At 37.4% G+C, this 26,610-nt stretch overlaps 3 protein-coding genes across 4 annotated transcripts in view; all 3 read right to left on the reverse strand.

The window, feature by feature from the left end:
• The window catches only part of LOC123592936 (olfactory receptor 13C3), a 331,436-nt gene that overhangs the window by 102,431 nt on the left and 202,395 nt on the right, over positions 1-26,610 (reverse strand). The gene's annotated exons all lie outside the window — the stretch shown is intronic.
• Positions 6,590-7,754, reverse strand: LOC123592935 (olfactory receptor 13C2-like). The gene has a single exon (XM_045468374.1). The coding sequence runs from the start codon at positions 7,549-7,551 to the stop codon at positions 6,595-6,597; it is 957 nt and encodes a 318-aa protein (XP_045324330.1). The 5' UTR covers positions 7,552-7,754; the 3' UTR covers positions 6,590-6,594.
• Positions 22,553-23,924, reverse strand: LOC123592937 (olfactory receptor 13C9). Its single transcript, XM_045468377.1, has one exon. It carries the CDS (start codon positions 23,918-23,920, stop codon positions 22,967-22,969), a length of 954 nt encoding a protein of 317 aa, XP_045324333.1. The 5' UTR covers positions 23,921-23,924; the 3' UTR covers positions 22,553-22,966.

Here is a 26,610-nt window from a genome sequence, read left to right on the forward strand (position 1 = left end):
ACAAATCAGAGTTCTACCCCAACATTCTAATTTTAAAGTTGATGGATGCTTGAAGGAGTTTAATGACTTGTCTGAGATAAATGAGAAAATCAAAAGCAAATCGAAAACTTCCGTCCCACATTTTGGGCTCATTTCAACTCAATATTTTCCTTATCAACAAGTACTTCTTTTAAAAGTAAATATCTGGTCTCCTATTCTGGTCTCCTGGCCTAGCTGAGACCCATGAATCGGTTTTATAAATCGGAGGATACAGAAAGAGATGGATAAGGTCTGCTCTCATTTACCTCAGCACATATGACCAGTATCTTCCTCTTTGACTAATGTATGCTTCACTATTTAAAGTTGATCTCCAGCATGGTCTTGCTTGTGAATCTTTGTGCAGTGCTCAGAAAAGTAAAAGAATCTGAATTTTGTAATTATGGTAATTCTCCATGAAAACTGTATTAGAGTGGGTTATGCAGAAGTATTTTTATTCAGAAATTGCAATGAAAAAGGATATGGATGCTCTTGTTTGCAAAAAATCAAGCCAGATCTTTCCTCATTCACAAATTCTCAACATACAGAGCTTTTGGTAAAAATATAAAAATAACTGCCTATAAAAATAATGACAAAGATTTTTTTCTGCCAAAATCACCACCTATGCTCTGCTCTCTAAAACTTCCAAAGGGTTATCCCTGGATCTAAGACTACTAAAGTCTCCTGTTGCTATTAGGGACCTTCCAACTCCCTTAACAATTTAATGCTGTGATTCTGGAACATAAAGAAGTTAAGAAACTTTCTAGTTCTCCAGGGTTTGATTCTCCAAGTTCCATGTACTAATTGGGAACCAAAAAAATGAGGTGAAAAAATTTTTAATTAATTCAAGTTATCTGGGCCAATAAGAGACCTGATTGCTGAGCAGCCTTTGTGCAAGTAGAATTTAGGAGACTATTTGTCTATTGGAAAATATCCTGATAAGTCCAAGTATGTGGCAAGGTCAAGATTTATTTTTTACTATGTGAACACTATTTGACTCAACATGACTACTGCAAAGCTCCCTTCCCCACTGCATTGCATTGTTATTTTGACATAAACTAATTGATATTTTGTTCTGTTCCACTAGTCTATTCTTCTTATTCTTGAACCAATACTACATTGTCTTTTTAGCTATAGCTCTATAAATCTTGATCTGGGGGCCCTCTAAATTATTTCTTTTGTATGGGTGGTTGGTTGGTGTTGGTATTTGTATATATATTTGGCTTATCAATTTTCACAATATACCTGCTGGAATTGTGATTGAGATAGCCTTGAACCTTCTAAATTTCAATTTAGAGAGAAGTGACATCTTTATACTATTGTATCTTCTAATTCATTAACTAGGTCTTCTTAAATTTCTCTCAATGTTGGGGCACCCGGGTGGCTCAGTCAGTTGAGCGTCCAACTTTGGCTTAGGTCATTACCTCGGTCTGTGAGTTCCAGCCCCGCGTCCGGCTCTGTGCTGACAGCTCAGAGCCTGGAGCCTGCTTGGGATTCTGTGTCTCCCTTTCTCTCTGCCCCTCCTCCGCTCATGCTCTGTCTCTGTCTCTCTCTCTCTCTCTGTCAAAAGTATTTAAACATTAAATTTTTTTTAATTCCTCTCAATGTTTTATTGATTTTTCTTGCACAAATGTCTTGCACATATTATACATTTATTCATATATTTTTTGTTTTTTGATGCTATTATAAATTGTGCTTTAATTCTATTTTCTACTTCCTTGTTATTATTATGTAATGATTTTTCTATGCTAAAGTTATATTTAGCAATCTTGGTAAATTCACTTTTTTTGTAATAATTTCTTAAAATTTTAATAAAAATATAGTTGACATTAAATTCACTTATTAATTCCAATATTTTTAAACAATTTTAGTGTTCTACATACATATAGTATCATTCATAAATAGTGACAGATTTGTGTTCATTATTTATATCATTTCTCATTACTTTTAGTACCGATTATTAATTCTGGTACTATTATAGTAGTATATTCGGGAGCTGAAACAAATAAGGTAAAATGAAACAATTCTGATTGAAAATGTACTGGTGCTTTAAAATGGCTATGAACTATTTAAAACTAGATTTTAGATATCTTAAAAATTAAGATTCCTCTTGCATCACAAACAAGCAGATTGTAAAAGAAAAAACATTTCTATTTCCAAAATACTATAGCAAATATAAAGTCCATTTTCTTAGTACAGGTACAAATGAGCTTGCAGGAATCCTGTAAAATGTATTTCTAATGATTTTAGTAAACAGAACTGAAGAGAATAAAAATAAATTAAAAAGGGGCACCTGGGTGGCTCACTTGGTTAAGTGTGCAACTTCAGCTCAGGTCATGATCTCACAGGTTCATGAGTTGAGCCCTGCGTCAGGCTCTATGCTGACAGCTCAGAGCTTGAAGCCTATTTTGGTTTCTGTGTGTCCCTCTCTCTGCCCCTCCCTCGCTTATGTTTTGTCTCTGTCTCTCAAAAAGTGAATAAATGTTGGGGCGCCTGGGTGGCGCAGTCGGTTAAGCGTCCGACTTCAGCCAGGTCACGATCTCGCGGTCCGTGAGTTCGAGCCCCGCGTCGGGCTCTGGGCTGATGGCTCAGAGCCTGGAGCCTGTTTCTGATTCTGTGTCTCCCTCTCTCTCTGCCCCTCCCCCGTTCATGCTCTGTCTCACTCTGTCCCAAAAATAAATAAACGTTGAAAAAAAAAAATTTAAAAAAAAAAAAAAAAGTGAATAAATGTTAAAAAATATTTAAAAATAAATAAATAAATTAATTAATTAATTAATAAAAATAAAAAACATCTGTCACTCTCTGATGTCTAATAAATGTAAATCAAATTAAGAAACTTCAGAGTAGATTGTAGAAAACATCATTATAATAGAATATCTGGATAGATCTTATCTGGCCACTAGATCTGCAATATGGGCAAATTCTCAGACAGAATTACTTATGACTAGGTGATGCAGGCCCAAGACCTCAGTAGAAAGCTTCACATATTTTAGCTCAGACCAAGGTCAATTGTCCTGATGATTTTATATCCCAAGTTATTTTCTGCCTGAGGGCCAATTAATGGGCCTTCCCATGTCATATTGCTTATTTAAAAATTTAAAAGTGGAAAAAAAGGCACTTGAGGATAAAACCATTTCCAGAAAAGATGAGAAACTGCTCTGAACTATACTGAATCAGTGTTGTTTATGATAGGATGGAATGCCTTCTAACTAGATCTAAACATTTAAAACTAAGCATACCTATACTTCTCAATAAGTATGGGTATTAATTTATTAAACATTCTACCAAAATTTCAATGGCAATTTTCAATTGCAATTGGCAACTGCAATAGCAGCTAAATGCTTGACATATTTTATATTTCAGACCAATATTTTCTATGAGTATCAGGCAAGATATAGATACAAATCTGTCTAGAGTAATCCTTTTTTTGACACATAGGGAAATTTGGCCAAAAAAAATTATTTACTTGTAGCCTTAGCTGATCTTTCCTCAGGATTCATTTCATGTGGAGGACATAGTTTCCACAGAGTTTCCCCAGAGTCGCAAGGTAACCTAAAAAAGGCAGTTAATAGCCCATTCATAGGCCTTTAGAAACTTCTGAAGTCAAGATATTTCATGGATGTGATAACACAAGATTATATTAAATAAGTACATTTTTCCCTGGCTTATTAAATCCCAGAAATTAAATTTCCCCAATCTAGTGGAGAGTAGAAAGTATGGCTTTAATGTCAGTCTTTTCAGTCATGGTAAACACATCCTGACATTTTCAAGCTACCTCAGAATTCATGGAATCACAAATGATATCTCGTTTTTGAAGATTTCTAATTATTTATCCTTTAAAATAATAGGAAAGTCTATCATGGCCTTAAAAGGTCATTAGCAAGGAGAACATCAAGGATGTTTTATAAAAGAATGTCTCTAAGCAATGAAAGGTACAAATAAAACAAATGAAAATCTATGTGCAAATTTATCTTAAGAGAACTGTTGAATCTGTAAGCAATGATAGTGAATAGGAAAGAATTTGAAATTGTTCCTATTTGCCTGTAGATATTACTTCATTATATTTTAATATTTAATGTTAAAGGCAAGTACAAGACTAAAGTTTACAAGGTTTGGAAGAATTCCCTTTACATCTTCCTCACCTCATACGAGGCAAAGCCAATAAAAGTGATCTTCTGATGAAAAAGCTTATATTCCAATGGGAAAACCAGAGTTGCTTTGTTTTGGACCTCATTCCTTTGTTATTCAATGATCACATATCATTTTACATAAATTGCTTGCTAGTCCCTCCATAATAAATAAGGACAATTTTTATAAACAGATTATACAGTTATATTATCCTAACAAGGAACTATCAGAAATAAGAAAAACTCTAGTGAATTTTTGCCTGATAGGAAGTCCACAGATCCATATAAAGTTATCATTATGGGTGTATATTAAGCAATTTTTCAGTGACAACTGAAATCTAATGGAGTGACTCCAAACTCGATGGAAGAACCACCCATTTAATTTGATGACTACTTGAAAGCATTTCACTTACACTGATAGGATGTGTCCATGCTGTCCACCTCAGGACACTGCCATCACAATGCTATGATCTGCTATTCCCATCACTTCACTGAAATCTGATGCTCTTCCTGCTTCTAATAGGTGCTGCTATTTAAGGTGCCTATACAGTAGGTCATCCAAGCTAGGACACTTGACATTGAAAGAGAAAACTGTTACTAATTACACCAGGGAAACTGATGTTAAGTAGACTAGTTCTGAGCAAAGGACACATGTGGTCACCATTCCAAGGTTGGTTCTATTAGAGCCAACATGTTCCAAAGACATAAGATGTTTCACTAAAAAAAACCCAACCAACCAACCAACCAAACAAACAAACAAAAACAATCATTGTTTTCTTTGTTCCCTGGCTGACAGCAAGTACTTAAGCTTTGGTCTGAACCTGAAGTCTCCCAAGGTCCAGATATAAGTTCATGGGGTCAGGCTGGGGAAATAATCTCTGGGAAGATACCATGCTACTCTGGGACTCAGGGTGGTAACAAATTTAAGATATAATGCTTTATTTAATTTTTTTTATGTTTATTTATTTTTGAGAGAGACAGAGACAGAATGCGAGTGGGTTAGGGGCAGAGAGAGAGGGGGACACAGAATCCAAAACAGGCTTCAGGCTCCAAGCTGTCAGCACAGAGCCCCATACTGGGCTCGAATGACCTGAGCCGAAGTTGGACGCTCAACCGACTGAGCCACCCAGGCGGCACCCCTTAAAATATAATTATTAAATAAGAAACAGTGAACCCTATTAACATAACAGGTGACCAGAGCCTAGGGGAGAGATGGTGATAAGGAATCTGTGTGAAAGCTCATGGTGGAGGTTAGGAAGTGTGAGATCTGAAGTCCAATTAGGGTTGTTCTTTTTTCCTTTTCTGCATTGTCATTCCTTTGTATCTTCCTCAAATCTTCAGTTAGTAAATAGAAGCCCAGAGCTAGCTATAGTTCAGAGAATGAAGGGAATGTAAATCCATGCATGGGATGAAACAAACTGGATCAAAACGACATCAGCATTGATGACATTGAAGAACAGGTAGAAACGACTGGTCCTGAAGCCGAAATAGTGGTATGAAACAAGAGATCAGCCACAACCAGTAGTCTCTAAACACTCTCATTTAGGCACCCTTCAGTTATTCTGTCCCCCTCTGAATGGCACATCACTCTCTCCTAAGAAAGCCAACTAAAGTTTAAAAATTGCTAGTCTATCTGCTCCCTAAGCATTTTCCAAAGGGCCAATCTGCAATACGGTGGTTCTACTTTCTGGGCAGCTGCACAATGACCAAGTCTAAATCCAACAAAGTCAGGAAACCATGAATCAGTGAAATGACTCCGATCCCATGTTTTAAAATCTTACTTTGTATAAACTGGGTTCTAGCCAGCTTCTCACTGATCATGATGATGAAAGAAAGTAATGCAAAGGAGTGACACACAGGATATATATATATGACATATATATATGACTGTTCTGGAAAGAAATTCCCAAGAACTCCATCTTGGGAATAAATATATTTGATGTAAATCAGGATGTGAACCTGTTATACAAAACCTCTATTGTGGTTTGTCAGTCAAATCTTTCATGACCTCCTTGAGTATGCTGACAGCTTGTGGTCTTAGACAAATGTTGGCTCAGTATATCCCAACAGCTTTGCATATTGGAGAAATTTAAAACATTTTATTCCCGATGTAGTTTCAGAAAATACACCATTCCAAGAAATCACTTAGGTCTTAGATCTTTTTGTTGTTGTTGTCATTAGTTACTTAGTTACTTAGTTAGTTAGTTAGTTAGATATAGGATCTTGGAAGGATCTAGAACTTGTGGTTCTGTCAAATTTCTTGAGGGATATTCACAGAAAATAATTACTTCCTACTATCATTACTAAGAAAGCTAAAAGATTCAAGGAGACAGAGAGAAGTAGAATGACAATGAAATAAAGGAGCCATTTCTTTTTGTGATGTGGTGTGCTATAAAATGCTCACTGCTGCCTCTTTCTGAACTGTAAGGGGGAAAATTAATCTCTTTCCCATTTACTTGTTAAACATACTTCTTCTCAGTAAGTGTTTTACTGCCTCCTTAACATCTTTGTTCCTAAGACTGTATATTAAAGGATTCATCATAGGTGTTACAATCCCATAGAACAGGGATATAAGTTTGTCAGTAGCATCCAAGTCCTCTGAATTAAGTGTGTCTTTAGACTTGGGCTTCATGTACATGAAGAGAATGGTTCCATAGAATATTATCACCACAGTCAGATGGGCTGAGCACGTGGAGAAAACTTTGCTTCTCCCCTCAGAAGAGCGAATTTTGAGGATGCTGACAATGATTAATGTGTAAGAGATAATGATTAATAACAGTGGTGTCAATATAAACAGTGTTGTGGCCACGAGCATGATGAACTCGTTGCCTGAGATGTCAGCACAGGCCAGTTTCATGATAGCCAGAATTTCACAGGAGAGATGATTGATGACATTATTCCCACAGAAAGGCAACTGTACTACAAATGCGGTTTGTACTGCAGAGTTGATGACTCCTATGATCCAGGACCCAGCTGCCATGGGCACATAGGATTCCTTACTCATGATGACAGGATATCTTAGAGGGTTGCAGATAGCCACATACCGGTCAAAGGCCATCATGCCCAGGAGCACACACTCTGTTGTCCCCATGGCCAAGCCGAGGAACATCTGTATTGCACAGCCAGAGAAGGATATGGTCTTTCTTTCTGAGAGGAAGCTCACCAGAATGGAGGGAATGGAGGTAGTGGTGTAGCAGATGTCCAAGAAGGAGAGGTTCCCCAGGAAGAAGTACATAGGGGTGTGAAGGTGGGGGTCCCAGATGCTGATTAAAATAAGGGTGCCATTGCCCAGAAGGATGACAACATACATTATTAAGATTAGTGCAAAAAAGAGTAGCTCAAGCCTTGGGTAATCAGAAAACCCCTTTAGAAAGAATTCCACCAGAATGGTTTGATTTTCCCATTCCATTCTACTGTTTCTCTTTTACCTGTAAGACATTAAAATTTGTTAAAACAAAATGTGTATCTTATTATGATTACTTTCAAATGTGTACTGGTTTACAAGTACCCCTCTTCTCAGAGGGGAAAAAATTTTTTTAAGGAAAAGACTACAGAAAAAAAGAAGTAAACCATATGAACCAAAGCATGGCAAGTTATGAAGAAAGAGGGGGAAGGGAAGAGGAAACTAACATGTTTTATGTTACATGAAATATGTCATGTAATTTACTTAATTTCATCACAGTGCTAAGTGACAGAGATATTATTATCCACAATTTAGATAAAGTGTAAATATTAAGTGAACTTGACCAAAGGTAAATATATATCAGAGCTAAGTAAGATTCAAACCTAAGTCTTCTTTCCTGAAGCCTGGGGTTTTTGTTGTATTTATCATCACATATGTAAACTTGAGGTTATAATAAAAGCTTAGCATTGTATTTCATGTGTAACTGAACAATAAACCATTTTTATTGGCTACACACCACCACACAATAAATCAATGATCTTGTCACTCTTTGAAATTATAATGTTATGTTTACTATCTGTTTTAACCATAGCATGTAAACTTTATAAAGATAGATACTTTTCTTATTTACTTCTACAGTCCAGTATCTATAGTGAAGTGGACACAGAGATAGATGTTCAAAAATATTTGTTTAGTTAAGGAATAAAATGAAAGACAAAATATTTCTCACTCTGTGTCAATCCTCTACTAATTGCTTGCTTTATGCATTACCTAATTCAGTCTGAATAACAACCCTATTAGTCAGTTACTGTTACTAGCATCATCATCTTTATTTATAAACAGAGGAGGAAAATAAAGCACAGAAAAATTAAGTAATTTGCTTAAGATCAGTCATGTAGCTAAAAAAATGGTAGAACGAAGAGTTAATCCCAAGCCATATGGTTGCAGAGTATAAATTCTTAATTATTCAATTTCTAGAAAACCTGGCTTATAGACTAGAATACTAATTGACAATACTAATGTTTCAAGAGAACTATCAGGGGCGCCTGGGTGGCGCAGTCGGTTAAACGTCCGACTTCAGCCAGGTCACGATCTCGCGGTCCGTGAGTTCGAGCCCCGCGTCGGGCTCTGGGCTGATGGCTCAGAGCCTGGAGCCTGTTTCCGATTCTGTGTCTCCCTCTCTCTCTGACCCTCCCCCATTCATGCTCTGTCTCTCTCTGTCCCAAAAAAATAAATAAACGTTGAAAAAAAAAATAAATAAAAAAAAAATAAATAAAAAAAAAAAAAAAGAGAACTATCAGACCATGATAGGGATTATTCAGAAAGAAGCAATATTTCAAAATGGAGATTTGAGAGTTCATTTGATACTTTATATTTCACTACAAATGTGTTGTCATACATTTAACCCTTCCAATCTGTGATTTCCCTTGTGAGAAATTCTTTCTCCTTTCTCCTTTTTCCTTACTATTCTTACATAATATTTTTTCTTATTCATCTCACAAGGCATTTTCCTATAATACAGGTATTCTCAAAAAAGCTGGGGGGTGGGGGCTTTTGGATAGATTTATCTTTCTCACTTTTTTTTCCCCTGTTTTATTAACTTAAGTTTTCTTTGTAAATATTTTAAACTTACTTGGAATTTTCTATTTCCAGGAAATAAGAACTAAATTCATTGAAGTTTCCTCTTTCTTCTCTATTGTACCTCTAATTAATGTCCTTAAAATACTTTGTTTTCCTAAAAAGGTAAATTTTCATGAGATGTTCTCTTCATTGGCTTCTAGGTAATTTTTCCCTTTCCTTCTTTAAACCAAGAGTTACCCAAATGTGTGTTTCTTGCACAACTAGTCATTAGATATTTGTGTTTGACTTTGTTATTTATTTCCAACTTTATTTTATTATGAAAAGAGAACATGACCTATGGAGACTTTGGCAGCCAATTACTTGATCCATTTTGTAAATGTATGAATTCTCTTGGAGAAAGACATGGTTTTATATGGATACACAATACATGCATACATCTATACATATAATCAACTTTATTTAATATATTATTCAAATATTTCAAATAATTATTTTCTGACACCTATATTTAATAAATTCTATTCAAAAATTTTAAGTACATGTATTTTAAGTATATGTATCCTATATATGTAGGATTTTTATATGTTTAGCTTCTGTATTGGTTATGGCTGATAATCTTTATAAATTGTGAATGTTATTAATTGACCTTTCTCATGTTTTGTGCTTTAAATTCCACTTTTAGCATATTGCTATTACACTCCTGCTTTCTTTTAGTTTGCTTTTGCCTGCTCTTTGTGCATTCCTTTATTTTCAATTCTTCCATTTCGTTTTGTTAAGTACACTACTTATAAGTAATGTATATCTGGGTTTAAATTTTTAATCTCTTTTTATAGTGTCTTTTATGAGAGTATCAAGTCCATTCACTTTAAAATATAAATATTAATATATTTTATTTTTTTCTTTCCATATACTTTATTTTTGTTACTTACTTATTTTGCATTTTTTGCATTTTCTTTTTTTCCCACTTCCTTATTTTGCTGGCTAGTTGTCATTCACTATTTGTTTTCATTAACTTGAACACTCTACTCAATTTTACCAATCCATAAGTGGATATGTTCTCAAGTCTTTTGTCCATCTAACGTTATGAAATACTTTGCTCTGAGTCTAGGGTCCATCTTCTCATTTTCAGGCCATAATTAGTCTCCTTGGGATTACCCAAAACCCAATTTGATTTTCCTATTCTAAACTCCTCTTTGCCCTAGCTTTTAAAATTATTTAATTTTTTAGAAGATTTCCATCTTATAGAATTTGTCATACTTTTCTGGGTTAGGTCTCAAACCACTTGAGACCCCCCAAAGGCATTAGGTACACCAGGGGTTCTTTGAATACTGAAGATTATATGCACCCCTGTGAAAAATCATCTCTGCCAAAGCCATGGTTCCATTAGCTATCCCCATGCTACATGATATTCTAACATGCACATTCCATACCACTGTCAGGCACACAGATTTTGGAGGCAAACTTAGGTCAAACACCATCTCTGCCTCTTAACTAGATGGCCTGGGCACGTTTCTGATTATCATCATCCTTGGTAAAGAATGAAGGTAAAAACACTTATATCATAATATTTGTTTATATGACTAAAGGAGCTGGTGCATATAATCCAAATAGCACAACAATGGTTCCCATTGTCAGTGGTTTCCTTCATGCCTCTCTGTTCATTTCTTCCTTCTTTTTTTTTTTTTTTTTTTTTTTTACATCTCTGAAACAGTCATTCCTTTATCAAGTACATGTAGCTTAAAAGCTTAATCAGATCACACACAATGTTCTGACAAATGGTATTATTTCATCCTACATACAGATCCTAATACACTTTATCACAGTCACCCCAATCTTCTGGACACCAGAAAATTAGGTGCCAAAATGGCAAAACTCATCTCAAGTTCTGCCTGATATCAAATTCAATTCCCTCTATAAAAAGATAGGGTTGTAGTAAGGTACCAGTGTGTTCCTTGTCTTAAAACACATGACTAACTTTTTTGACTAAGACTATTTTAACATTTTTAGCAAGCCTCTTGACATAAAAAGGAAAAGGAAAAGGAAAAGCTACTCACTTTTACAATTATAACCTAATGATCGAAAAGCAGATATTCAAAATAGTCCCCAATACTGCATGCAAACATACTAGAATAATGCCCAAGCAGGTGTCTTTCTGGCTATGCATTGCTTTGGTAAATTTTCTTTTTCAGTTCACAAAATGATACTGTTCAGTTTCTTTTAAAAAAAATCCAAATTGGTCATAGGATCCTCCTCGTATGTTATCTCTGTATAAAGAGGCCCTAGAACAGTACCTGGAACACAGTTCACCTGGTTCTTAAGTGACTGAACCAAATGGAACTGACCTGTTGCTAGAGGACCAGCGATGACTTGTTTACCAAAGAACACACAGTCTACTGTACACCCTATAGTAAGCCCCAATTCACTCAAGTAAATAACAGTGTCCAAATACGATGTAACACACTAAAAAGCTGAGCATTAATAAAAAGTAATTCATCCTGCTGGGCAAATTCCTTCCAGTTGGTTCCAGTTGGTGCAGTGGTCTTTGCATACAGAACTGCTCTTCTGGTCTCATAGCTCTTTTTCCTCCACCACATCGCAGTCACTAGACCCTTAAATTCCCTTTATAACACTCAATCTCTCAATGAGAAAAACATCTCATGTTCAAAATTGACACTTTTAAACCATCAGCCCAACTCCTACTTATCGATGATAAGTTTGTTTCCTGTCTTTGCAGTAACTTACCTTCAAACCAGAGACTGCCTGTCTCTCTAGGTTGCAGCAACAGGTGATTTTGTCCTGCTTTTCTACTTGCAGCCAATCTTCATGACTCCACATTAGTAGCTGAGCCTCCAAAGAGGCAGCTACTAGTGAGTAATCATTTGGCCATAGAAACTCACTGATTGTTTGACATTTATAGACACATGACTGTTACAGGTGTGAATACAAAGATAAATTCTGCTAGTTCAGACAAAGCACCATTAGATTCCTCTAGTTCGAAATAGGAAGGAAATTGATACTTAACCATACATTTTAGGAATGGGGCAATTTCCCCATGAAGCCCAGGCTAAAACACTGCCCCATTGTGGACCCACAAATATCTAAAGAATCTGCTCCATGCTTTAGGACACAATTTAAATGTTCTTAAGGACCTCTCTAAACCTCTATGGACAACTTTAAATTGCTTCATAAATGAAATATGTATAAAACATGAGACTTCAGAAATAAAGCCCTAAAGACCTAATTACAAGAGGCCCATTACTCTGTTTCACACAAAAATCATAAAGAGGCTCATGTATAGTCATCAAAATTTCCCCAACTGAATTCTCTCTCAATTTTTCAATCTCTTTTTCTCTCTCACACACACACAAACATACACACATGGAACCATTTAGGAAGTATAGATTATTAACCATACAATTTTATGTTTACTTTATGATTTAGTTTATAATAAAAGTTGACTTTCTGAATGAACATATTACATTGTAAATATTCAAAAAGTAATACACAGGTTTTGTATACAGGAAATTTTTTTTGGAAGTAGGAAGAAGGTAAAAGAAGGTTAGACAAGGAAAGAAAAGATATATTCAGGTAATATATAAAGGCTTAAAAAACAAAGCTGAAAATAAATTATAATTAAACAACCTAGTGATAACCATAGTACAGAAAGGAGTCTGATCTTCATTATAAAACAATAAAATAACTCAAGACAAAATCATTTCCTCCTGTGAGGAGCCAATGAGGCACCTTAAGGCTGGATATTTTCGAATGATCTTTTTCCTTTTTATTTTTTAATTTATTTTTAACAAAATAAGTTCAAATTCCTATGTTAAGGTAGAATTCTAGAAGTGAACTGATGGGTCAAAATCAATGAGTATTTTTATGAATCTAAAAGATAATATTAATTTATGCTCCCACTATTAATACAGCGATTTTCTCTTATTCTTATCATCACTGGATGTTGTCAATAGTTTAGAGGTTTTTTTCATCATCTAAATGGCTTAAAATAGTATCTCATCATGGCTTTAAATGGAATTTTTAACTACTAGCAATATTTAACTTTTGTGTGTGTGTCTTAAATAGGTGCATTTTCTTTTATATGTGTTAAGTACTCATATCTTCTATCCTTATTTCTATTGGTGTTTTATATTTTCTAATAACCTCTGTTTATATGGCATTTGTTGCATACCTACTCAATGAAGTTGGCTGTAAGAATCTCTGTGAATATAAAAATGTTCAAGGTGCAGTCTCTACCTGTCCTACAGGTAATGAGAAAATATCCATGTAATCAGAGGATTTCAATAAGAGGGGGTAATGCTGCAATTAAAATGATAGTTAGGGGTGCCTCAGTGGCTCAGTCAGTTAAGTGTCCAACTCTTGATTTGTACTCAGGTCATGCATGATCTCACAGTCATGAGGTTGAGCCCCAGGTAGGGCTTTGCACTGGGAGCGGGGCCTGCTTGAGATTCTCTATCTCCCTCTCCCTTCACTCCTTCCCTACTCTTTCCCTCAAAATAAATATTAATTAATTAATTAATAAAAATGATTGTTTAGTGTGCTATGGAGGTGTAAGTGACAAGTAACTCAGGATCAAGTCATACTTGCCAGGAGAGGTGATACATGAACTGATTCTTAATTTGTGAGTGAGATTTTGAGAGGTAAAAAATACGAGTAGGACATCCGGGAAGAAGAAAAAATAACACCATGGTATAAGACAAGAAATGCATGATGAAGGCAGGAAAATAAAAATAACACAGCATCATAAGAATATAAATAGAGAGGCATATGGGGGCTGGTGGAAGATGAAACCAAACAGACCAAAGCAAAGAGAACCTCATATACCATATGTAGCAATCAGGGATTTAGTTACAAATGGTAGAATACACACTGGATGGAAAGAAATTATTTCATTTACTATTATTAAATAATAGTATGGAAGTGTTTCCATACAGTAATTTCTTCACAGAATTGTTAGGAAATTTATGTTTTCCAAGTCACAAAATTCTGATTAACTGATAATTGGAAAAATGGGAATATCTTTCAAAATAAATTTCCTAAATGGAAAACCCTGCAGAAGCTCAAGTATTAAGGAAAGAATTATCAGTATTATAGTGATAAGGTATGTAACCAGCAAATGTGAGCATATGGGTACATCAAGAAAGGTGACTGACCTTTCTTTTCTTCAGAAATTTATTCAACAACCCTAAGAAGGGAAAAACCATCTTCCTCTTCTCGTATGAGGACAAAATGTGTATTAAAATTTCTACTTTCAGGCACCTGGGTGGCTCAGTCAGTTAAGCCTCTGACTTCGGCTCAGGTCATGATCTCACGGTCCATGAGTTCGAGTCCCACATCGGGTTCTGTGTTGACAGCTCAGAGCCTGGAGCCTGCTTCAGATTCTGTGTCTCCCTCTCTCTGCCCCTCCCCTGCTTGCACTCTCTCTCTCTCTCTCTCTCAAAAATAAAATAAAAACATAAAAAAAATTTTTTAATTAAAAAAAGTTTCTACTTTCGGGGCACCTGGGTGGCTCAGTTGGTTGAGCATCCAATTCAACTCACGTCATGATCCCACAGTTCATGAATTCCAGCCTTACACCGGGCACACTGCTGTCAGCACAGAGCCCACTTCAAATCCTCTGTCCCCTTCTCTCTCTCTGCTCCTCCCCCACTTGTGCTCATTCTTTCTCTCTCTCAAAATTTAATAAAATATTTGAAAAAAATAAAATAAAATGTCTGCTTCTTTAATTAAGTTTCTATCAAACATTTGTAAGTCTAATATAAGACTAGGCCCGAGATTCCCGGAAGATGGCGGCCTAGGAGGACTCTGGGATCACCGCGCGTCCTGCTGATCACTTAGATTCCACCTACACCTGCCTAACTAACCCAGAAAACTGCCAGAGGATTAGCAGAACGGAGTCGCCGGAGACAAGCGCAAACGAGAGGCCCACGGAAGAGGGTAGGAAGAGCGGCGAGGCGGTGCGCGCTCCACAGACTGGCGGGAGGGAGCCAGAGCAGAGGGGCGGCCCAGCGGCCAAGCAGAGCCCCCAAGTCTGGCTGGCAAAAGCGGAGGGGCCTGACGGACTGTGTTCCAACAGCAAGCTCGACTTAGCGTTTGGGAGGTCATAAGTTAACAGCTCTGCTCGGAAAGCGGGAAGGCTGGAGGACAAAGGGAGGGAGAGTTGCTGAGCCCCCTGACGACAGAGCTCAGCTTGGCGGGGAACAAAGACGCACGCCAGCGCCATCTCCCTCGCCCATCCCCCAGCCAAAATCCCAAAGGGAACCAGTTCCTGCCAGGGAACTTGCTCGCTCCACGCAAACACCCAACTCTGTGCTTCTGCGGAGCCAAACCTCCACAGCGGATCTGACTCCCTCCCGCTGCCACAGGGCCCCTCCTGAAGTGGATCACCTAAGGAGTAGCGAGCTAAGCCTGCCCCTCCTTCCCCCCCGTGCACCTTGCCTACCCACCTCTGCTAATATGCCAGATCCCCAGCACCACAAGCCTGGCAGTGTGCAAGTAGCCCAGACGGCCACGCCACCCCACAGTGCATCCTGCCCTAGGAGAGGGGAAGAGAAGGCACACCAGTCTGACTGTGGCCCCAGCAGTGGGCTGGGGGCAGACATCAGGTCCGACTGTGGCCCCGCCCACCAACTCCAGTTATACACCACAGCACAGGGGAAGTGCCCTGCATGTCCTCACCACTCCAGGGACTATCCAAAATGACCAAACGGAAGAATTCCCCTCAGAAGAATCTCCAGGAAATAACAACAGCTAATGAACTGATCAAAAAGGATTTAAATAATATAACAGAAAATGAATTTAGAATAATAGTCATAAAATTAATCGCTGGGCTTGAAAACAGTATAGAGGACAGCAGAGAATCTCTTGCTACAGAGATCAAGGGGCTAAGGAACAGTCACGAAGAGCTGAAAAACGCTTTAAACGAAATGCAAAACAAAATGGAAACCACGACAGCCCCGCTTGAAGAGGCAGAGGAGAGAATAGGTGAACTAGAAGATAAAGTTATGGAAAAAGAGGAAGCTGAGAGAAAGAGAGATAAAAAAATCCAGGAGTATGAGGGGAAAATTAGAGAACTAAGTGATACACTAAAAAGAAATAATATACGCATAATTGGTATCCCAGAGGAGGAAGAGAGAGGGAAAGGTGCTGAAGGGGTACTTGAAGAAACTATAGCTGAGAACTTCCCTGAACTGGGGAAGGAAAAAGGCATTGAAATCCAAGAGGCACAGAGAACTCCCTTCAGACGTAACTTGAATCGATCTTTGGCACGACATATCATAGTGAAAGTGGCAAAATACAAGGATAAAGAGAAAATTCTGAAAGCAGCAAGGGATAAACGTGCTCTCACATATAAAGGGAGACCTGTAAGACTCGTGACTGATCTCTCTTTTGAAACTTGGCAGGCCAGAATGAATTGGCACGATATCTTCAGTGTGCTAAACAGAAAAAATATGCAGCCGAGAATCCTTTATCCAGCAAGTCTGTCATTTAGAATAGAAGGAGAGATAAAGGTCTTCCCAAACAAACAAAAACTGAAGGAATTTGTCACCACTAAACCAGCCCTACAAGAGATCCTAAGGGGGATCCTGTGAGACAAAGTACCAGAGACATCACTACAAGCATAAAACATACAGACATCACAATGACTCTAAACCCGTATCTTTCTATAATAACACTGAATGTAAATGGATTAAATGCGCCAACCAAAAGACATAGGGTATCAGAATGGATAAAAAAAACAAGACCCATCTATTTGCTGTCTACAAGAGACTCATTTTAGACCTGAGGACACCTTCAGATTGAGAGTGAGGGGATGGAGAACTATTTATCATGCTAATAGAAGCCAAAAGAAAGCTGGAGTAGCCATACTTATATCAGAAAAACTAGACTTTAAATTAAAGCCTGTAACAAGAGATGAAGAAGGGCATTATATAATAATTACAGGGTCTATCCATCAGGAAGAACTAACAATTATAAATGTCTATGCGCCGAATACCGGAGCCCCCAAATATATAAAACAATTACTCATAAACATAAGCAACCTTATTGATAAGAATGTGGTAATTGCAGGGGACTTTAACACTCCACTAACAGAAATGGATAGATCATCTAGACACACGATCAATAAAGAAACAAGGGCCCTGAATGATACATTGGATCAGATGGACTTGACAAATATATTTAGAACTCTGCATCCCAAAGCAACAGAATATACTTTCTTCTCCAGTGCACATGGAACATTCTCCAAGATAGATCATATACTGGGTCACAAAACAGCCCTTCATAAGTTGACAAGAATTGAAATTATACCATGCATACTTTCAGACCACAATGCTATGAAGCTTGAAATCAACCACAGGAAAAAGTCTGGAAAACCTCCAAAAGCATGGCGGTTAAAGAACACCCTACTAACGAATGAGTGGGTCAACCAGGCAATTAGAGAAGAAATTAAAAAATATATGGAAACAAACGAAAATGAAAATACAACAATCCAAACGCTTTGGGATGCAGCGAAGGCAGTCCTGAGAGGAAAATACATTGCAATCCAGGCCTATCTCAAGAAACAAGAAAAATCCCAAATACAAAATCTAACAGCACACCTAAAGGAAATAGAAGCAGAACAGCAAAGGCAGCCTAAACCCAGCAGAAGAAGAGAAATAATAAACATCAGAGCAGAAATAAACAATATAGAATCTAAAAAAGTGTAAAAAGAAAAGGGAGATGACCCAAATAGATAAAATCATGAATGAAAATGGGATTATTACAACCAATCCCTCAGAGATACAAACAATTATCAGGGAATACTATGAAAAATTATGTGCCAACAAATTGGACAACCTGGAAGAAATGGACAAATTCCTAAACACCCACACTCTTCCAAAACTCAATCAGGAGGAAATAGAAAGCTTGAACAGACCCATAACCAGCGAAGAAATTGAATTGGTTATCAAAAATCTCCCAACAAATAAGAGACCAGGACCAGATTGCTTCCCAGGGGAGTTCTACCAGACGTTTAAAGCAGAGATAATACCTATCCTTCTCAAGCTATTCCAAGAAATAGAAAGGGAAGGAAAACTTCCAGACTCATTCTATGAAGCCAGTATTACTTTGATTCCTAAACCAGACAGAGACCCAGTAAAAAAGAGAACTACAGGCCAATATCCCTGATGAATATGGATGCAAAAATTCTCAATAAGATACTAGCAAATTGAATTCAACGGCATATAAAAAGAATTATTCACCATGATCAAGTGGGATTCATTCCTGGGATGCAGGGCTGGTTCAACATTCGCAAATCAATCAACGTGATACATCACATTAATAAAAAAAAAAAGAGAAGAACCATATGATCCTGTCAATCGATGCAGAAAAGGCCTTTGACAAAATCCAGCACCCTTTCTTAATAAAAACCCTTGAGAAAGTCGGGATAGAAGGAACATACTTAAAGATCATAAAAGCCATTTATGAAAAGCCCACAGCTAACATCATCCTCAGTGGGGAAAAACTGAGAGCTTTTTGCCTGAGATCAGGAACACGACAGGGATGCCCACTCTCACTGCTGTTGTTTAATATAGTGTTGGAAGTTCTAGCATCAGCAATTAGACAACAAAAGGAAATCAAAGGCATCAAAATTGGCAAAGATGAAGTCATCTTTCGCTTTTTGCAAATGACATGATATTATACATGGAAAATCCAACAGACTCCACCAAAAGTCTGCTAGAACTGATACATGAATTCAGCAAAGTTGCAGGATACAAAATCAATGTACAGAAATCAGTTGCATTCTTATACACTAACAATGAAGCAACAGAAAGACAAATAAAGAAACTGATCCCATTCACAATTGCACCAAGAAGCATAAAATACTTAGGAAAAAATCTCACCAAAGATGTAAAAGATCTGTATGCTGAAAACTATAGAAAGCTTATGAAGGTAATTGAAGAAGATAGAAAGAAATGGAAAGACATTCCCTGCTCATGGATTGGAAGAATAAATATTGTCAAAATGTCAATACTACCCAAAGCTATCTACACATTCAATGCAATCCCAATCAAAATTGCACCAGCATTCTTCTCGAAACTAGAACAAGCCATCCTAAAATTCATATGGAACCACAAAAGGCCCCAAATAGCCAAAGTAATTCTGAAGAAGAAGACCAAAGCAAGAGGCATCACAATCCCAGACTTTAGCCTCTACTACAAAGCTGTCATCATCAAGACAGCATGGTATTGGCACAAAAACAGACACATAGACCAATGGAATAGAATAGAAACCCCAGAACTAGACCCACAAACGTATGGCCAACTCATCTTTGACAAAGCAGGAAAGAACATCCAATGGAAAAAAGACAGTCTCTTTAACAAATGGTGCTGGGAGAACTGGACAGCAACATGCAGAAGGTTGAAACTAGACCACTTTCTTACATCATTCACAAAAATAAACTCAAAATGGATAAAGGACCTGAATGTGAGACAGGAAACCATCAAAACCCTAGAGGAGAAAGCAGGAAAAGACCTCTCTGACCTCAGCCGTAGCAGTCTCTTACTTGACACATCCCCAAAGGCAAGGGAATTAAAAGCAAAAATGAATTACTGGGACCTTATGAAGATAAAAAGCTTCTGACCAGCAAAGGAAACAACCAACAAAACTAAAAGGCAACCAACAGAATGGGAAAAGATATTTGCAAATGACATATCGGACAAAGGGCTAGTATCCAAAATCTATAAAGAGCTCACCAAACTCCACACCCGAAAAACAAATAACCCAGTGAAGAAATGGGCAGAAAACATGAATAGACACTTCTCTAAAGAAGACATCCAGTTGGCCAACAGGCACATGAAAAGATGTTCAATGTCACTCCTCATCAGGGAAATACAAATCAAAACCACACTCAGATATCACCTCACGCCAGTCAGAGTGGCCAAAATGAACAAATCAGGAGACTATAGATGCTGGAGAGGATGTGGAGAAACGGGAACCCTCTTGGACTGTTGGTGGGAATGGAAATTGGTGCAACCGCTCTGGAAAGCAGTGTGGAGGTTCCTCAGAAAATTAAAAATAGACCTACCCTATGACCCAGCAATAGCACTGCTAGGAATTTACCCAAGGGATACAGGAGTACTGATGCATAGGGGCACTTGTACCCCAATGTTTATAGCAGCACTCTCAACAATAGCCAAATTATGGAAAGAGCCTAAATGTCCATCAACTGATGAATGGATAAAGAAAATGTGGTTTATATACACAATGGAATACTATGTGGCAATGAGAAAAAATGAAATATGGCCTTTTGTAGCAACGTGGATGGAACTGGAGAGTGTCATGCTAAGTGAAATAAGCCGTACAGAGAAAGACAGATACCATATGGGGTCACTCTTACGTGGATCCTGAGAAACTTGACAGGAACCCATGGGGGAGGGGGAGGAAGAAAGAAAAAAAAAAGGAAAAAAAAAAAAAAGGTTAGAGTGGGAGAGAGCCAAAGCATGGGAGACTGTTAAAAACTGAGAACAAACTGAGGGTTGATGGGGGGTGGGAGGGAGGAGAGGGTGGGTGATGAGTATTGAGGAGGGCACCTTTTGGGATGAGCACTGAGTGTTGTATGGAAACCAATTTGACAATAAATTTCATATAAAAAAAAAAGAAATTGTGGTTTATATACACAATGGAATACTACGTGACAATGAGAAAGAATGAAATATGGCCTTTTGTAGCAACGTGGATGGAACTGGAGAGTGTGATGCTAAGTGAAATAAGCCATACAGAGAAAGACAGATACCATATGGTTTCACTCTTAGGTGGATCCTGAGAAACTTAACAGAAACCCATGGGGGAGGGGAAGGGAAAAAAAAAGAGGTTAGAGTGGGAGAGAGCCAAAGCATAAGAGACTGTTAAAAACTGAGAACAAACTGAGCGTTGATGGGGGGTGGGAAGGAGGGGAGGGTGGGTGATGGGTATTGAGGAGGGCACCTTTTGGGATGAGCACTGGGTGTTGTATGGAAACCAATTTGACAATAAATTTCATGTATTGAAAAAAAAAAAAAAAGACTAGGCCCTAGGTTAGTCATCCTCCAGAGCTTGTGGAAACAGTTGGATTTAAGCTTTGAGAAAAAAACGAAAGTAGAGTTGGATATCGAACACGGCCTGTGAGTCAAACACAAAACATTTAACTCTAAAGGTTTTCCACTTAGCTGGAATTCTTCAGGAAATAAAAGTCCTTTGAGTCTGTGTATGGAAACTAATAAGTTTTTAAGTTTCTGTGTTTATTTATTTTGAGAGAGAGAGAGAGAGCACCCAAGCTGGGGAGAGGCAGAGAGAGAGGGAGAGAGAGAATTGCAAGCACACTCTGTGCTGTCAGCACACAGCCCATTGCAGGGCTCCAGCTCAGGAAGTGGGAGAGGAGACCTGAGCTGAAATCAAGAGTCTGATGCTTAACCAAGTGAGCCACCCAAACACCCCACTAATAGGTTTTTACAGCCTATTTCACTAGGGTGTGATTCTAATACATCAATAGTCTCAACCTTTGCCATCAGATTTAATCTGTGAATATCTATGATGGAAGCTAAAGGGACTTAAATAGAGTTCATGACTGTTTGATATTCCTGCCACTAAAATTAAAAACTGAACTTGGAAAAGTGACATTAATACACCCCAAAATACCACAAGCATTTAACTCTTATTTGCCTATGTAAAATATGTTAATCCCCAACATCCTCTAACTTTACTGTTCCATCAATATAAAATTTATCCAGCCTAATGGATTTCCTGGAATGTGGCTTACTCGTGAACATACTTTCTCATTCCTGTTGGCTTGTAAATTAGAAATGTTCTTCATATAGAGTAAAAATTTGAGGAGGAAGCCAAGCAAAATCAAGATAATATCACATCCTGTGTGACATCCCCCCAAATCTACTTAGATCACTAAGGTGACAAAGCTATTAGTAACAGAGACAAGACATCAACGCAGGTCCACACTAAAAATCAAGAACTTAGATATTCTTCTAAGTTTTGGAAAAGCATTGGAATGATCTCAGGATATCAAAGAAATCTGCTTTCTTCTACATGGGCATGGATATGATGCCATCTAACCCAACACTTGTCCATATTACTTTCTAGACCAGTGGACTGATTTTCCAACCCAGTTAAATTTTGCAAAATTTTCTTTATGCTAGAGCTAACATGTAAGCTGAAACAAAAAAAGGAGATAAAATAAGGACTTTCTGATTGATTGCATAGGCTCCATCCTTAAGGCATTTACCCATTTCCCTCAATAGTCCCAAATGCTCGCATGCTTAGTTCCACAGGAAACATTCTAAATATTGAACAAGAAAATAGTATCCAAAAGTCTTTGGAGGATTTTGAGATTAATGTGAAACTACAACACAAGGCTCTCTGCTGGAGAATGTGGGTGCAGTTTGGAGGATTTTCTGTTTCGTTTTTCTTACAACAGAGAACTTACTTATTTTGAAAGATTTGATGAAATGATGTGTATGAAATAGGACTATGTATAAAGGTGAACATAAAAAGACCTATAATACCCAATTCCAATATTGAGGTATATACAGAACACAAAATATATTGTTTAATACTTGAAAGCCATCTCCTAGAGTTAGAGTAATAAGTGATCTCTTTATTTTCTCCATCCTATGTCCTGTATCTTGCAAATTCTCTATAGTGAGCATGACATAATATTGAAATGCTGTATGTCATCATAAAAATTGTTGAGTAAAATGTGAAAGTTCAAAACAAGAAAAAGTAACCAAAATTCCAACATAATTCTAAAGCTTAACAATGCCCAATGTATTCACAATTCAATCATCTTTTCCATTCACTTGCTAAAGAAACTTCTGTTAAATAGATGTTTCACTGTCTCCTTTACATCCTTGTTTCTGAGACTGTAGATTAAAGGATTCATCATGGGAGTCATCACTCCATAGAACATGGATATCAATTTGTCAGTGGCATCCAAGTCCTCTGAATTAAGTGTCTCTTTAGACTTGGGCTTCATGTACATGAAGAGAATGGTTCCATAGAATATTATCACCACAATCAGGTGGGCTGAGCAGGTGGAGAAAGCTTTGCTTCTCCCCTCAGAAGTACGGATCTTCAGGATGCTAGAGATGATTAATGAGTAAGATATGACAATCAAAAGCAGGGGCATCAGTGTGAACAATGTCGTGGCCACAATCATGATGAATTCATTGCCTGAGATGTCAGCACAGGCCAGTTTCATGACAGCCAGAATTTCACAGGAGAAATGATTGATGTTATTCCTACAGAAGTTCAATTGTATCACAAATGCAGTTTGCACTGCAGAGTTGATAACCCCAGCAAACCAGGACCCAGCTGCCATGGGCACATAGGAATCCTTGCTCATGATGACAGGATATCTTAGAGGGTTGCAGATAGCCACATACCGGTCAAAGGCCATCATGCCCAGGAGCACACACTCTGTTGTCCCCATGGCCATGCCAAGGAACATCTGTATTGCACAGCCAGAGAAGGATATGGTCTTTCTTTCTGAGAGGAAGTTTACCAGAGTGGAGGGAATGGAGGTGGTGGTGTAGCAGATGTCCAAGAAGGAGAGGTTCCCCAGGAAGAAGTACATAGGGGTGTGAAGGTGGGGGTCCCAGATGCTGATTAAAATAAGGGTGCCATTGCCCAGAAGGATGACAACATACATTATTAAGATTAGTGCAAAAAAGAGTGGCTCAAGCCTTGGGTAATCAGAAAGCCCCTTCAAAAAGAATTCCACCAGAATGGTTTGATTTTCCCATTCCATTGTACTTTTTCTTACCTGTAAGAATTCAAAGAATTTTTTTAACATAATGATTTATTTATTATGGTAAGTCCAAGTTTACCAATGCACATATATAAAAATTTGCCATGAACCCAATGAGAAGAAGGAAGAAAGAAAACAGAGAAGGGGAAGAAGGGAGAAAAGGTAAAGAAGTGAAATAAACAACACCAGAAGAGAAGTATGAAGGAGAATCTGTTGTATCGACCACTCTGGGCCAGGAATTTGTGAGGTTTATTCACACATTACCTCACTGAAACTCCACAATATGACCATTTCAGAAATAAGAAATTTAAGTTAACCAAACAGAGTTTAAGCCTAAAGTCATATAATTAATATGTAGCAAATCCTAGGCCCAAATTCAACTCTGCTTGTGGTCCCTAATTATCTGAAATATTTTATGAACTCTAAAAGCAGTATGGAATGCATTATATCAGAGATTTGATTAGTTAACTTGCAAAGGCAGTCTAGCTCCTTGTCGGGAATATTTAATAATAACCCACTTCATACCAAAACATTGAATGAAGTGTGCTAATGTGATGGGACAAAAGTCAACAATAAACCCAATCAGTGTTTCTTGACTGCCTGATTGCCCAAAAAACAAGTACAACTCATGCAAAACCCAATTATCTGAAGTCTTCTTGTTCCAATGCAAATATCTTTTTTTTATGGGAGATAGAACAAAATTTTAGTAATTATCAATAGTAAAATATATAGTAAAAGTGATTTTCTCTCTTTCAGTGTATAGTTCTGTGAATTTTAAAATAAGTATGGATTCATGTAACTATCCCTATAATAAGAACACAGAACTTGTCTTTCACCCTAAAAATTCCCTTGTGTCCCTTTTTAGTCACCCCTTTTACCACTCATATCCTGCAAAGATTAATATGCTTTTCATCCTATAGTTTTATCTCTTCCAGAAAGTCATACAAAAAAGGAATCATAAGAGCCATTGGTCTCTGGCTTCTTTCTCTTAGCATAAAGCGTCTGAGCTTCAAGCTTCATCCAACTTGTTATTTCTGAGTATTCCATGGTATGGATACACTAGAGTTTGTTTAATTATATGCTGAAAGACATCTGAGTTGTTTCCAGTTCTTGACAATTATGAATAGAGCTATTAAAAAATTTATACCCAGATTTTTGTGTGAACATAAGTTTTCATTTTCCTAGGGTAAATATCAGATTGGCATAGTGGATAATGAATCATGCATTTTTAAGTTTATAAGAAACTGCCAGCCTTCCAGAGTAGCTGTATCATTTTTGCATTCCCACCAGAAATGTATGAGAGTTATAGTTGCTTCTCATCCTCATCAACACTTAGTAGTGTGTGTGTGTGTGTGTGTGTGTGTGTGTGTTGTTGTTTTACACATTCTAATAGGTATGTAGTGATATTTCATCATGCTTTTAATTTGCATTCCCTAATAACTAATATTTGGGGTTTTTTTGGCCATCCTTACATTCTCTTTAGTAAAGTGTCATTCACATCTTTTGCCCATTTTTAATTGGATTGTTCATTTTCACATTATTGAGTTTTGAGAGTTCTTTGTACACTTTGGCTACAAATAATTTATTAGATAGATGACTTGCATATATTGTCAACAAGTCTGTGACTTGTCTTCTCATTTTATTAATGCAAAAAACTCTTCATTGCCACCTTAACCAGGTGATTTCTCAGGGAAATATTCCCTGCCATTCAGCCAGGGATCAGACACAGTCTTTGTATTCAAAGAGCTGGTGTCATAAAGTCTCAAGCTATTTCCTTTCATTTTTCTTCATAAATAGCACCCACACACACACACACACACACACACACACACACACACAAATTTTCTTTTTAATGGAAACAGAATCCATTGAAAAGGTTCTAATTCACTCAAACAAAAAGTACCTAACATGTAGAACATTGCTCCTTATTCAGGAATCTTGGCATGAGTTTTGGGTCTGAATCCTCTGAATCTATTTCAACTGGCATCTAATTACATATATTTGCTTTTGGTCATCATTGGGGTACGACTTTCTTCCTATTTTTGCCCTGTCCTCAATCAACTTCATCTTTTATGGATTCTTTTATACCTGAAAGATGCATGCGTCTTTTATTGAGTCCCAGATTCACCTTTTTATTGCTAGCCAGCAAAATTCCAATTCCTTGGTAAATGATTACTAAGAAGCAATTTCACTCTGAAAGGTCACTTTGTCTATTGAAATAAACATGTCTTTTTTTAATGAAACTGAGATTTTTACTGACATGCAGATGTGCATTAGAGTTAGTGTTTCTACAAAAAAGTTCCATGAACAATAGAAAACTTCCAATATGAAGTCACAGGATGTTAAAAATATTACAACACAAGAAAAACAACTACACCCTCGAAGCCCCAACCACAGAACAGAGTAAGCAGCTACCAAGTTTGAAGGGAAACATGCTCTGAGATGGCATTCACCATAGACAGGAAGAGGCTCAAAACACCACCTAAGAAGAGGGTGAGGGACAAGGCTGTGCTGCAGAAATACCTACAGGGAATCCGTCTACAGCTTCCCCAGATTTGCCTCTTCCCAACCCTACCCTACTTTGGTAAAAGCTGTAGATTCAGTCCACATTACTCCACTCAGTCCTCACTGAAAAGTTCTTGTCAGTGCCCTGGATCAGTAAGAGGCCTGAGTCTTTGTGCAGAACACAT

The sequence above is a fragment of the Leopardus geoffroyi genome, chromosome D4 (genome assembly GCF_018350155.1).
Source record: "Leopardus geoffroyi isolate Oge1 chromosome D4, O.geoffroyi_Oge1_pat1.0, whole genome shotgun sequence".
NCBI lineage: Eukaryota > Metazoa > Chordata > Mammalia > Carnivora > Felidae > Leopardus > Leopardus geoffroyi.